Below are 16027 nucleotides of genomic sequence, written 5' to 3' on the forward strand. Positions count from 1 at the left end.
AACCAACATTTAGTGGCTGACCACTTGAGTCACCTTGAGCACATTAAAGATGACTCCATTCCTATCAATGATAATTTCCCATTTGATAGCTTACAGGCAGTATCTGATGTAGCCACTTGGTATGCGCCTGTAGCTAATTATCTAGTTAGCCATACTTTTCCTCCCGATTTCACTAAGCATCAGAGAGACAAGCTGAAAAGTGAGTCCAAATACTATGTATAGGATGACCCATATCTATGGAGGTGTGGTGCTGACCAGGTAATTAGACGGTGTGTACCTCAATTAGAATTTCAGTCCATTTTAGAGGTCTGCCACTCATCTGAGAGTGGAGGACATTTTGGCCCTCAACGAACTGCTAGAAAAGTTTTAGACTGTGGATTCTGGTGGCCTACTTTTTTTAAAGATGCTGCTGACCTTTGTAAATCTTGTCCTCCATGCCAAGGGTTTGGTAATATATCCCAGAGGGATGAAATGCCTCAACAAATTATGCTTTTTTGTGAAATTTTTTATGTTTGGGGCATTGACTTCATGGGTCCATTTCCAAATTCTAATGGCCACCTTTATATACTATTAGCTGTAGATTATGTTTCTAAATGGGTGGAAGCAATTCCTACCCATACTGATGATGCTAACACCGTTGTTTTCTTTGTTAGAAACCATATTATTTGTCGCTTTGGATCACCACGAGCAATCGTGAGCGATCAAGGCACTCACTTTTGTAACAGGAGACTAACAGGTTTACTAAAGAGGCATAGGATAATTCATAAAGTATCAACAGCCTATCACCCCCAGACTAATGGGCAAGAAGAGGTGTCTAACAGAGAGATAAAGTGCATACTGCAAAAGGTAGTCAAGCCTCATAGAAAGGACTGGAGCACCAGGCTCCAAGACGTGCTTTGGGCATATCGTACAGCATACAAGACACTGATTGGGATGAGTCCTTTCTGCTTGGTTTATGGAAAGGCCTGTCATCTCCCAGTTGAGTTAGAACACAAGGCCTTTTGGGCAGTAAAGGAATGCAATATGGACTATGAGAGAACCGGAGCTGAACGGAAGTTGCAGCTGCAAGAATTAGAGAACCTTCACCTAGAAGCTTATGAAAACTCCAGGCTGTATAAAGAGAAGGTGAAGGTTGTGCATGACAAGAGCATTAAGAGAAGAGAATTCCAACCTGGAGACATAGTCCTACTTTACAACTCCAGAATGTGACTCATGCCAGGCAAGCTGAGATCCAGATGGGATGGTCCCTATCGAGTAGAGAGGGTGGAACCATACGGAGTCTTTCACTTGAGCCATCCTTCAAGCTCTGAATTTATCAAAGTCAATGGACATCACTTGAAGTTATTCCATAGCGAAAATATGGCAAAAAACCAGGAACTAGAGATCTTCCTCTTGGAAGATCCGCCCACATCAGAAGACTAAGCTAGTGGAGCGTCCAACTTAAGGATGTTAAAGCAAAGTGCTAGGTGGGAGACAACCCACCATGGTATGATCGTTCCTCCCCATCTCCTTACCTTCCTTCATCAATAACTCTTTTCAGTACTAATTCCTATATTCTGCATCTTATCCGCATATTGCATATTGCATATAAAAAAAGGGGTGTTAAGGCATGCGACGCGCCAGCGTCGTTGACGCGCTCGCGTCATAGTGCCTTCACAGCATTAAAGAAAAGAAATAGAGAGTTGCGCAAAAATGTGGCTGGAGGCGTGCCCCTGGTACCATTTGATCCACGCGTCTGCGTGGATGACGCAATCGCGTCATTTGTAAAATGGCCTCCCCACGCGTCCGCGTCAACAACGCGAACACGTGGCTCTGCAATTTGACGTAAAAGGGTGTATGGCAGTGAGTTGCGCTGGAGTTGGGCTCAACCTGTGCCAGCCGCACAAGCCCTGCCGCGCGAACGCGTGCCCCACGCGTTCACGCCATTTTCTCAATTTGGCCATCCACGCGATCGCGCCAACCACGCGACCGCGTCACCCTGAAATTTGGCAAACCATGTTTCACAGAGAGAGTTGTGCGAGCGTGAAGCTGTCCTCGCACCCCTAGCGCAAATCATGTCACGCGTCCGCGTGACCGACACGTCCGCGTCATTTCCTTCAATGGCTCTCTGCGTGACCGCGTGCACCAAGCGTTCGCGTCGCTTGCGCCGCCCAACTCATTCAAATATGCTAGATTATCTTATATTTTCTCACCCCAATCCTACTTTTTCCCCCATTCTTCCTTCTCCCTTCTTCTTCCCTTCTACTCCCTCTTTCTCACCACCATTCTCAAGGTTTTTCTTTTCTCTTCTCTTCTTCCCTCCCTACTTTTTCATTCTTCTTCTTATTTTCATGTTTTCTTTTTGTTTCTCTTCTACTTTCCCTATCCATGTTTTCTTTTTCTTTCTTCTTCCTCCTGTTGGTGTTGGAGATTTATTTGGGTCATTATTTTTATATGTTACGTGGATTGTTTATGTCGTGTTTAACAGTTATATATTATTTTTATAAGGTTACTTGCATGTTCAAGTTAATATTTTCCATACCTTATTTAACATGCATGTTATGTGTTTGTGAAAATGCCCATATGGCATTTTGCACTATTTTTAGATTTCTTTCAATCTACTACTCTAAATGCTTGCTTTTCACAAAACCCTTTTTCTATTTTATTAATTTTTATATGATTGTTATTACAAGCATATTGTTAGTTTGGATTGGACATTGAATGCTTGATCTATGCTACTCATGCCCTTGCCGGCATGCCAATAAACACCTGGCATTTAACTGTCATCACATGCACTTGCTATATTTCTGTTGTTGATTTGTCACATGTAGTCATGACCATGTGTTCACATCATTATCCCTTCCTGTGCATTGATTACCACCTTTCCCATTCTTTTCCTTGCTATAACCCTTGAAATATTCATGTCTTTACTCGTTTCCTTTCAGGATGGCCACCAAGAAAGGCAAGGAGAAAGCTACCCCCAAATCCACAGCAAGGAGAGGAACAAAAAGAGCATTAGTGGCAGAGCCATCTTCAACTGCAGTTAAGCCCTCAAAAAAAAGAATTAAAAAGATTATAAAGGTCGATGAAAAGGAGAAAGCCTTCCCAACAAAGGACACTGAACGATTTCCCAATCGCTACTGTGAGCAGATGTTCCCCATTCTGGCAGCTCAGAATTACAACAACGAACACCTTCTTATCCTTCCACCTCGTATTGCCAAATTTATTGAGCCTCGAATTGCACAAAGACATTGGGGATTCCTTTAGAGACAGCCACGACAGGTTAATCTTTCTTGGGTAGTTGAGTTCTACTCCAATTTCTACCTGCCGACCCTGCAGTCTGTTTATGTCCGTCAGAAGTAAGTCCCCATTACAGAAGAAGCCATTCAGCAAGCCTTAGATCTTTCCCCTGCTCCAGAAGGACTGCACGCATTTCAAGAAGCCGCACTCAAGCGCCAGGCATACAAATTTGACTGGGACGCTGTTCTCAGCGTTATCGCACAACCTGGCAGCAGATGGATTTTTGGATACCATCGTTCCCGTTCTAAGGGAATATCGGCTTCTGCACTCACCTTGGAGGCTCACGTATGGACACAGATTATGTCCCATTACGTCTTTTCGAGCATTCATGAGTCCTCCTTCACTGCAGACATGGCCGTTCTACTATGGTGCATCCTCACAGACCAGCCTCTAAATCTACCAAGATATATCCGGAATGCTATGGGACACGTGCAAATCGCGGGCAACCTACCTTTCCCCGCCTTGGTCTCAGATCTTGTCTCAGCAGTCGGAGTCTCCTACAGAGCTGGGGACATCAAAGCCAAACTTTCACAGGATGATCAATACGTCCCTAACGGGAGATATCTCAGGCCACCATTAGCCACTACCAGCCAGTCCGCAGAACATGCTACAGACATTCCACCTTCTACTAGTCAGCTGCTGTATCAAATACTGGAGAGGTTGGACCGGCAAGACCAGAAAGCGAAGCTACAAGAGCGCCGCAACCACCGCCGATTCAAATACCTCAAGGAGCTACTCACAGGCAACCACAGACCTGACGAGGACCCAGGCACTCCGGACTCCACTTCCTTTACCAGCACAGGGAGCCATGACGTCCTCAACGGTGGAGATACTGCCACCAGCACACCCTTGTTCCTGACAGATGGCACCGAGGACGGTGCAAAGCCTTAAGTGTGGGGAGGTCGGTCAATACCTGACTTCCAGAGGTAATTCTTCCCCCTAACACCAATTTCTTTTTCTTTAGAATAGGATAGATTGCATAGTAGTAGGTTAATTGCATGCATGTTCTACCTGATTGAAAAGATAATAAGTTTCTTTTAAGACCATATATTTTTTGAAAATTTCACTAATTTAAATCAAAACATTTATGTTAAATTTGTTTGAAGTTGAAATTGAAACAGGATTTTTGAGCAAAAGAACACACAACCCGTGAGACTTTGAGCCTAAATACATGGTTACACTATTTAACCATAAACATTTTTATTTCTTGTGTGTTTACTTCTCTATGATTGTTATCTGAATTTTGTTTTATCCTATATGTCCAATGTTAATGTGTTATGTGCATTCATATGATTGAGGCTATTGTTTGTTTAGCTCACGTATCCCAATTAAGCCGACCCTTTTAATTACATTTGTTAACCACTTTGAGCTGTTTTTAATCCCATTTGTTCTATATTTTACCACATTACTAGCCTTAAGTAGAAAAAATAATTGAAAATCCCAATTGAATCTTTGATTAGCTTAAGATAGAATTTGTGTGTTAACTGAGTATGGGAAAATTGTGGGAATAAAGGGTAATAGGAGAATATGTCATGACAAAATAAAGGGAATTTGGGTACCTATTCATGTGAAACCATAAAAGAAAGATTACAAGTCTATGTGCATTGATAAGCTACATAAAAAAAATTTCTTTATTTTATTGAATAAGGGGACAAAATCACCCCAATGATAAGTCAGAGTTTAATAATCAATGCACATGTGACAAAATTTAAATAAAGGTTGATGCATGAGTATGGAATGTGAAAAGGAGATTTTGGGTAGCTAAGATGGATGTTGAAATTATATAGAGTATATGTATGTTAGGTGGGAGCTTAGGTTAATTAAAGATTCAATGTATAAGCTCACTTAGCCAAATGTGTACCCTCACCTTACCTTAGCCCCATTACAACCGTGAAAAGACCTCATGATGTTTGCATTGGCACTTTAAAATTGTTGATTGGTTAGGTGAAAAACAAAATTTTTGAAAGCATGATTAGAGAAGGATAGAGTGATTACCCCATATACCAGAGATGATTAGAGTGCACACACACCAACAGTAAGGGTTCAATGCTTGATCCTGTGTTCCCTGCTTTCACGAGCTATCTTCTTACAAATTTACCTGCTTTTACTATATGATTTGAATTAGTGAAATCTGCCCCATGTTTTGTCTTAGAGAACTTATCTATTTTTAATCATATAGACAAAATCATATAGTTGCATTCATATGTATATAGGTTGCATTGCATTGCATGAGTCTTACATGTCCTTATTCATTCATATTTATCTCCTTCAACATAGCATGAGGACATACTAATGTTTAAGTGTGGGGAGGTTGATAATTGTGTTTAATTGTGTGGTTTTATCAAGTCTTCGCCCACTTATTCATATGATTTGCATGTATTTATAATTCCTTCCTAAAAATATTCTATGATTGATAACTTGCTTCCTAAAGACCTTTTAGGTATATATTTTTATTTTTCTTCGTACCATTCGATGCCGTGATCTGTGTGCTAAGTGTTTCAGGCTTCATAGGGCAGGAATGGCGTAAGGAATGAAGAGGAAGCGTGCAAAAGTGAAAGGAACACAAGGAATTGAGGAGATAACCAGCGAGAAGTCATGCGGGCGCATGGCTCACGCGACCGCGTGAAATGGAAGAAATCACAGTGACGCGCTCGCGTACCTGACGCGACCGCGCAGATCGGAAGCTGCACGAACGACACGAGTGCGTGGACAATGCGCACGTGTGGTACGAAAAATGCTGAGTGACGCGAATGCGTGGACGACGTGGCCGCGTGACGTGCACGATCTGCAGAATTACAGAAGTCGCTGGCATAGATTCTGGGCCGCATTTCAACCCAGTTTTTGGCCCAAAAACACAGATTAGAGCCAAGGAACATGCAGAGACAAAGGCAACAATTCATTTTGCATAATTTTGAGTTTTTAGATCTGATTTTACTCCTCTCCTAGGTTTCTCTTTTTGACATTCATAAATTAGGATTTGAAGATTTTTGGCTTTGGCTTTTGAGAAGAGTCTACCTCCGGAACTGGTCATTATAGTTTGTTATTTACTTTTCATTTACTCTTCCATATTCTTAATTTGTCCAGAGTTGATATTGGATTATTTTCATAGTTTATTAATACAAAACTAATTTTGCTTTTAATTAATCTCTTTCATTATTGTTTATTATGTCTCTTCTTATTTCCCCCATTATTTTGTAAAGTCTACATTTATGATGATGGAGTAGTTCCCCAACTTGATTGGGAGTTGATTAAAAGGAGAACCTTGAGTTGGAATACTCAAGAGTTCAATTGTAATTGGTTCATTGTTGGTTGGCTTGTTAGTCACTAACTCTAATCCTTCCCAAGGGAGAGGATTAAGACTTGTGAATAGAAGTTGACTTTTAATTTGACTTTCCTTCATTCGTTGAGGGTTAACTAAATGAAAACAATGACTAATTATTAATTGATCTTGACAAAATTCCAACAAGGATAGAACTTCCAATTAATCTTCTCCCGGTCAAGATTTTATTTAAATCCTATAAATTCTCTAATTAATTCTTAGGTTTTAGGATTTATGAATTCTCTTAGGTTAGGTTTACTTCTTCTTCATTCCAGGTTCAATGTTCCTTTACTTTGGTTTCTCTTCTATTTTTATTTATTCTATTACTTTGATTTATGGATTCTCATGTTTAATTTGATTTCTCTATTTAATGCAATTTGAGGTATTTCATATTTATGATTTTAATTTAGCTTTTTACATTCTTAGCTTGTGTTGAGTAATTGGAGACACTTGAGTTATCAAACTCCTTGTTGATCGAAAATTGGAATTCTTTGCTGATTGATTTGGATTCCCCTAACTCTAGTCTTTTCTTAGGAATTGACTAGGACCTGAGGAATCAAATTGATTTATACACTTAACATATCTTTATAGTTAGAGGTTGACCAAGTGGGAGCAAAAGCCAATTCTCATCACAATTGATAAGGATAACTAGGATAGGACTTCCAATTCTCATACCTTGCCAAGAGTTTTTATTGTTATTATTCTATTTTCTCTACAATTTACTCTTCTTATTTCTCATCCCCAAAACCACAATTTACACAACTCATAACCAATAATAAGAACACTTCCCTGCGATTCCTTGAGAGATAACCCGAGGTTTAAATACTTCGGTTATTATTTATTAGGGGTTTGTACTTGTGACAACCAAACTTTTGCACGAAAGGATTCTCTGTTGGTTTAGAAACTATACTTACAACGCGATTATATTCTTGTGAATTTCTTTACCATCAATTAATCCGATCGTCAAAATGGCGCCGTTGCCGGGGAATTGCAAACATGTTCCTTATTCTTGGTTATTGTAAATATTTGTTTTTGCTTTTTAATTTTTTTTGTTTTTAATTTTTATTAGCTACTATGCGTTCTCACCCCTATCGCTTTGAGTTTGGTTCCAATGTTGTTGCAAGGAATGGAAATTATAACAGGAACATGCATCAAGGTCAAAACAATCAGAGATGGAAGGAGCCACGAGGATCTGATCAACCCTTTCGGCAACAACACCTTCCACAGTACCACAGACAAAGACCATCCTATAATGCATACCAAGACAATAGTTATGGTGGACCATTTCGTGACAACCAACACCCACCAAATCACTATGGTCAAGAGCCATTCCGAGGTGCATACCAAGATGATAGATATGATGGACCCCCTTATGGTTACCAACAAGCCCCATCATATGCCTATGAACCACCTCCTCAACATAGCTTTGAACCACCATACTCACAAGCCACCTACCTCCATTCACCTCCATATGACCCTAACCCATATCCACCATACCAACCACCTTATGAGCCATACTTAGAACCACTACCTTAATATACACCATGTTCATATCCATCAATCCAAGAACATTATGATTCTACTTATGATAGCCGAGCGCAACAAGAATCAAAGGATCGTCTCAAGGAAACAGTGGAAAAATTTCATGCAAATCTTCATCAACTGGAGCAAGCGATAAATCGATTACCTTCCCGACGCTCGGACACTCAAGGAACCCCCATGGCTTCATGTGGACAATCTAATGAAGAACGTAGCATGAAAGAGATACTAGAAACTCCAGTAGACAGTAAGGAGCATAACTTTGTATTGGAACAAGTGGGGGCAAAAGCCAATTCTCATCACAATTGATAAGGATAACTAGGATAGGACGTCCAGTTCTTATACCTTGCAAGGGTTTTCATGATAATTAGTTTACTTCCTTGTCATTTACATTCCTTGTTCAAACCCTTTCAAAAACCCAAAAAGATACTTTTCTCATAACCAATAATAACACACCTCCCCATAATTCTTTGAGAGACGACCCGAGGTATAAATACTTCGGTTTATTTTTATTGAGTTTGCTTAAGTGACAAACAAGTTTTTGTACGAAAGTATTCTTGTTGGTTTAGAAACTATACTTGCAGCGAGACTTTATTTGTAAAATTCTAGACCACACAAGAATCTGTTTGTCAAAATGGCGCCATTGCTGGACGTAGGTAATAAGAGAGGATTAAAGTTAGCAAATATAAGGCCAAAGAAACATGTTTTCAATCATAGCACAAAATCAGGAAGAAAAATGTACAACATGCGATTTCTATGAATAAGTATGAGAATAGTGGATAAAATCCACCCAATTTAGCACAAGATGTACCACGAAATAGTGGTGCATCAACAGACTCATAACAGCTTGACCAATTTGATCAAACTATGCTCTTCTGATACTTATTTGGTCATAAGTTATACCTCCTCTTTTATATAATCTCTGTTTTAAAGAATTTTTTACAGGATATATCATTAGCAAGAGAATATATAATTCCATTTCTATTTTGTCATTAAATATATAACAATGCTTCATTCACATAACTCATATCACATTTACATATATTTCATCCCACCTAATCCACAAGCTACAATCACAATTCAAAAAATAATAACAAACACAGACAACATAATATTCCACATTTTTAATATTCTTATTTCAGTTTCAACTGCACTAATTTTTCATCCCAGAGATATTTTTCAATGGTCTTCACTAACTGAACTTTTACTTCTGCCAACTATGGCTTCTTCTTCTTCAACATCTGCCCATTTAAAAAAGCCACACCATCTCTTACCGATAGTCTACAGCACCAAAAATTCAAAAAAAAAAATTGAAAGGAAGAACAACTACAAAACCAACAAGCATTTGAGAAATAAGACACACAATCAAATTGCAACAATTCAACCAACTCACATTATAGTTAGAGCATCCATAGAATGGTCTTTCTGGATTGGAATCTGTCCCAGACCACCGAAAAATAGGACGCAACCCACAACCGCACTAATGCAGAACCTTCCCACCTCTGTCACGGTGTGCGTTCTTCACCCAGCCACCATGCGAACGAGCTCTACTAGAGTTACCTGAGCCTTGGCTGCTACTTCCCAATATTTTTCTCACCTCTTGAAGACACTCTTGTGATTTGGGAAAATTGAAACTTCTAGGTTTCATTTAAAATTTTTAGGGGTTAAATTGATGCCTTCAAACATTTTGCCACGTCATCTAACTGCTAGGGTGCCACGTATCTATCAAAATTGCCAGGTCAGCTTTTCGGTGACGGATAACGATGGAAGGGCCAAATTGAGGCGCGAGACAAAATTTTAGGGTACAATTAGAGTCAATTGAAACCTTGAGGGCTAAATTGAGTCGGGGGGTCAAATTTTAGGGACCAATTTGAGTATTAATTCGATAAAACTAAGGCTTATTAACCTAAATCGTTAGGGAGTAAAACAGTTCATGTAAAGTTAACACTATAAAAAGAACCATTTTTAGTAACAAATTTTTAGCGACATTAATATTAAAGTTATTGTTTCTTTTCGTTAATTTACTTTTTTTTTAACAATGATAAATTTGTCATTATTATTATTATATATTATAATTAATGATAATTATATATTTTTATGACCATTAAAAATCTTTACCAATAATTATTTAATTATCACTAAAATTTTATAGCGACAAACTATAAATTGCTATTCAAAGCGATTTTTTGTAGTGAGTCAATTCCTCTCCCTCCCCCTATTAATATGAAGCATAACGTGTCTGTGTAACACCCTACCATACAGAGTCTTATGCTTAAGTCATAATTCAAAGATGGCAAGGTATTACGACCTCTAAAATAAAAATTTAGTACTTATAGTAGTATGAATGACTGATTATAACTAGGAGCCTTTGTAGAAAAAGGGGTAAACAAAAAAAATCGCAACTCTAAAGTGCAACATTCTGATCGACAACGTAACGAGCAAGGATAAACTAACGCGAGATTATATATATACAAAGGAGTGTCAAAACAGGAATATCAAGACTCAAGATCCGGCTGCGAAGATAACCGGTCCGAGCATAATAATATATACATATGATAAAATAAGGAAAACCCCAAAGGGACACAAATACATAAAACCTATTCTCCAAAATCTCCCATAAGAGGAGTCATCACAGTTTGTATTATTTAATGGAGATAAAAGTATCTAAGCAAAACATATAAACCAAAACATTGCCCCGAGAACAAAGGATCTTCGCAAATCTAGAAGTCTCCAGCATGCCTCAGCGGGAAACCTCACGTCCTACATCTGAAAACCACAAAATCCGCATGGGTGAGAACCAGAGGTCCCCAGCATGGTAACAACTTCCACATATATAATACATAATAATAGAGGAAAGCCAAAGGCAATCCTAGAACTTCCTCCAGATAATATCAAGGCTTATAAACAAGCTAAACCATAAGGGCATCTGACTAAAGATTCTTCAGTCTAACTAATACTTCCCTTTCCAATTCCTTCTCACCTCCCAACCACCAGCAGGAGTATAATGTGGCAAACACAGTTATATCAGACAAGAAATATACAAATAGGGATAAATAAGGCAGTTAGACAATTAGCAAGTAATATGCAGTCAAATAGGCAATCTCAAACAATTCATATAGTATGCATACGATGAATGCCTGTCCCTAGTGGCTGATGATATCATTTGTCGGTTATAGAGCCAACCCGACAAGTCCTGGCAGTTAACCATTGGACTGTTCCTCTGTCGTGTCTCCCCAACTTGAGTCATGCTCATTATAACTTGATCATAATCATGATCCATATCCATCACCCTTACTGGTGAATATTTATGGGAGTGAGCTCATCCGGGGCTTTCACAGTGCCCGGCCACCCTGACGACATAGGGTCAAAAGAGCTTCAAGTCTCGACCTGGAGCACGTGGTGGCTAGCCACTACTTTTACCCAGGGAAACTCTCATCTCCGATAATGGAAGTGCAACTTTCACAATTCATTCAACAGCATATATATGCGTTTATACATAGCCATAATCATGACCCCGCCGTAACACGGCAATAATCCAGCCATCCGGCTCACGGTTAAATCCATAACCAGCCACCCGGCTCACGGTTAACTCCATAACCAGCCGTTTCATCAACAATTACAGCCTTTCGGGCCATGGCATAACAAGCACTTCCACCACCATCCTCTGCATCTCACATATTCATGCTTGATCCTCATTGATCATCCATTTTTCCCTTGCTTCACTTGCAAGTTGCCACATTCACTAGCCCTTCTTCTCATAGCTAGACATATCATAATGATTTAAGGCATAAGTGGTGAGATCGGAGGTTTAGAAGTATGAAATTTGGCTTTTAAAACTCAAAAATCAACTTTGGGATGAAAACAGGTCCACGCGTACGCGCACTCCACGCGCACGCGTGGATGGCCTTGAAAACTCATCGACGCGTAAGCGTCATGCACGCTAACGCGTGGATTGAAAACTAGTCAAACGACGCGCACGCGTCAACTACGCGTACGCGTGGGTACTCTCGTGCCCAGGCACAAAGCTGGCACAGTTCTGGCACAACTCTCTGGAAAATGGCTGGGCATTGGGTGCAACACCATCGGCGCGCCCGCGCACATCACGCGCACGCGTGGATGGCGCTTTCTGGAAGAACGACGCGTACGCGCCAAGTGCGCCCACGCGCAAGGGGTCATTCTGCTAAAAATTTTCTAAGTTAACAGTTGCAGAATTCACTAATTTAAACTCCAATCTTCCAACGGACATAACTTTCTCATTTTAAATCGTTTTTCACCCGTTCTTCGAACAGCATGGACATCCCGGATCCAATTTCATTTCTAAATAGATTTGGCACAAAACAGAGATCCGTAGTCCAAGATATGTCCCACCAAAGTATACCCAAAAACCATTTTTTTCATAAAAACCACAAAGTGCCATTTTCAAAACAAGCCATTTCCAACTCTTTTCAAAATCAATCAAAACATGCCATTTTCATCCCCTTTTCTTTGAAATCAATCAAAATATATCAATTTCAATATCAAGCCTCCTCAACTCACACATTGACACTTTACCACAATTTATCAAAATCACTATCTCATCATTTTAACCCACTTCACCCAAGTGGCTCAAACTCAAACATATTGACATGTCATATACTCTTCCTCATGCCAATTCTCAACAATATCAATTCCACTAAAACATCATTGTACACAATCAATATCGTACTCACCATCAACATGGTTCAACCCACAATTCAACCATAACCAATCATCAAGCATATATCACAACATGCATATTTATCATACATCATACCCATCAAGGCATCATTAATCATCATCACATATATGACCACATCATATATATCAACAATTCAAAAACATCAACAATTCAATGTCTATCTTAGGGCCTCTAGCCTAAGTATTTCCTACCACATTACATATCAGATACGGAAAACCGAAACCATACCTTAGCCGATTTCCCAAGCTCAACCGGAGCACTTCCAAATCACTTATCCACAAGCTCTCAAGGCCTCAACACCTCCAAGAACAGATTTTTCACCACCAAATCCCTTTTTCAAGCTTTTCAAAATCACCACTCAAGCTCCAATATTCACATATACACAACCTAAGCCACGATCATCATACCCATACACAACATCTCAAAACCCAAACATCATAAAACAAACAAAATACACTAGGGTTGAGAATCTTACCGCACCCAAGGTCCAAGGAGACAAGATTAACCTTCTCCTTCAAGAGAGTTGGGTCCTATAACATCAAAGAGCCCAAAATCTCAACATTTTTGCTCATAAAACTCGAAAACAAGGCTGGAATTTCGAGGAGAAAAACGTGGCTTACCTCAAAATTAATTGTATGGGTTTTGTAGAGCTCTCTGTGGTGAACGCGTGGCCGCAAACGGAGCAGCAATCGGAGCTCTAGTTCAAAAGTTATGGTGGTTTGAAGATCAAGTGAGAGAAAGAACTTGAGAGAGTGTTCTTCCCTCCATGGCCTCCATTTTCAGCATGTGAGTGTGTTTAGTGAGGAGAGAGAATGCTGAAAACTAGGGTTTTGGTTTAGTTATGTTGGGCCAAGGGCCCACTTTGGATCCGGTTGGCCCGGTTTGGCCCGTCCGGTCCAATCTTGGCCCGAATTTTATAAAATTGGTACCGAAATTCTCGTCTCAATCTCCTCTATCATATTTAGCCACAAAAATCACATTTTGGGCTTTCTAGAATAAATTCTCATTTATAGGCTAATTAGCCGTTAATTAACCGGGTTTTACAGTCTGTGTCTCTAAGGTAGCGTTTGTTTTGAGGTACTGAGACAGAGACTGATAAACTGAGACTTAGTATCGTGTTTGTTAGTTCAGAGACTGGTACTAAAATTTCTGTCTATCTCTAAAATTTTAGTATTTCAGTACTTCCAAAAAGTAGGGACACAAGAGACTGAAATTTTTAGAGATGGAGACTGAAACTTTAATAACATTTTATACCTAAAATACTTTCATTTCAATTAATTAATTCCAATTTTACCCTTTGTGCAAATTAAATTAGAGTTTCATTCTTGTTTCAATTTTTCTCTCCCATTTTGCACCAAACAAAATACTGAGATTTATTTCAATCCCTGTCTCTTAGTCTCTATCTCTCAGTCTCAGTCTTTCCGTCTCTGTCTCTCCACCAAACACCACCTAAGAGTCTTGTTAATCGATTCTAGTGTTGAAAGTTTTGCAATCACTATTAGAAAACTAACTATCAAATGACCTTGTAGATAGCTCAGTTGTTAGTAAAATTTTGTTGATCATCTTTTAAAAAAATTTTTAAATATATCGGTATTTTAATAAATTTTAACTGTTAATTTTAATTATATATATTATATATTTTTTATAATTAAAGTTAACGGTTAAAAATTACTGAAAGATCAATATATTAATACGCTTAAAATTTTTTTTATCCTTCATTGTTAAAATTTGACTAACTTTACCGACGACTTGTGGCCATCGATAATTATTTAACAACAACTGAGTTGTCTATAAAGAATGACTATTTAATTATTTAAAAAATTATAATTATACTATCATTGTTAATATTAATAAATGATAATTTATTTTTTATTTACAAACGACCTAGTCATTAATAATGTCCAATATATTTTATTTTTTATTATGCTTTATTGATCAAAATTTAAAAAATTATAAATATAAATAATTATATTTATTTATCACTAACAAAAAATAATATAAATGGGTGGTCATTAACTAACAAATACAAATACATCATAATATACTTGTCACTAACTAACAAATACATCATAAATACTCCTCATCGAAATGGACGCTCAATGCTGAAAGGTGGTCGTCTAGGTGGAGAGAAGAAGAAATACTTGTATGGTTTGTTGGTTTGGGAAGAGGAATGGACTTGCATTCCACAGGGTATTCAAAAGAAGAATAGAGATTTACAAGGGCGAAACTAGACTAACTATTTAGGGCAGTATTTAATAATTTATTAAAAATATTTTATATTATTATTTTTATTGATAAAATTAAAAAAATAAATATATAATCTCAATTAAAGTAAGATAATAATATAATTGAAAATTATAAATTTACAGTTTCATATCATAAAAAGGTTATTTGACGTTTTTTTTTTATTTTCAAAATTGAATTTGTGTCGAAAATAACTGCTAATTCATTTTCTATATAGATGACCAAATTGTTTGCAAAAAATTCATCAGCTATCTTACTTCGGAGTCTTGTCTTAATAATTTTCATTGCTGAAAAAACTCTTTCTGTTTTTCACTGTAGACACTGGTAGAGTCAAAACAAGACGTATTAATCTATCAACCATGTGATAAGTTCTTGATTTTTCCATTTCTTGCAACTTGTTGCACAATTCAAAAAGTGTACTAACGCCTTTTCAAATGATTTGGTATATCATGCTGATAATGTTGCAACTGAGATTTCAAAATATTTAGTTCATTAGAAGAAAAGTCAAGGGGATAAAACTTCTCTGCTAACTTGTTAATTTCTTCAATATTAAATGATTTGAAATTGTCCTTAGGATCCAAAGCACAACTCAAAGTCAAAAGCTCTATTGTTTGCTCATGAAATCTACTATTCAACTCTTGTATTTGAGAGTCAATTGTTGCCAAGAATACGTCTATTCGATAATGATGCTCAACTGTCGCACTTGGTTGACGAGATCGACTTCTTCCAAAAACATATTGTGCACTCATATTAGGGACTTCAATTTCATGCTTTTCACAAAAATATTTAACATTTACAAGAAAATTGCACCATCCACCATCTCTTAATTGTTGAAGAAGTAACTTTGATGTATAAACAATATGTATTGCATTAAGAATATCTTGAGATTGTTGTTGCAGTGCTTGGCAAAGAACATTGGTGATTCCCAT

General features: G+C 38.0%; 1 protein-coding gene across 1 annotated transcript; it reads right to left on the reverse strand.

The window, feature by feature from the left end:
- Positions 1 to 15517: 15517 nt before the first annotated feature.
- On the reverse strand, positions 15518 to 16027 carry LOC107494660 (uncharacterized). Its single transcript, XM_016115700.1, has one exon. It carries the CDS (start codon positions 16025 to 16027, stop codon positions 15518 to 15520), a length of 510 nt encoding a protein of 169 aa, XP_015971186.1.

Source organism: Arachis duranensis, chromosome 6 (genome assembly GCF_000817695.3).
Source record: "Arachis duranensis cultivar V14167 chromosome 6, aradu.V14167.gnm2.J7QH, whole genome shotgun sequence".
Classification (NCBI taxonomy): domain Eukaryota; kingdom Viridiplantae; phylum Streptophyta; class Magnoliopsida; order Fabales; family Fabaceae; genus Arachis; species Arachis duranensis.

What these genes read in the sequence shown, in the direction of transcription:
- LOC107494660 (XM_016115700.1), bottom strand. Translation starts at nt 16,027, where the DNA reads ATGGGAATCACCAATGTTCTTTGCCAAGCACTGCAACAACAATCTCAA.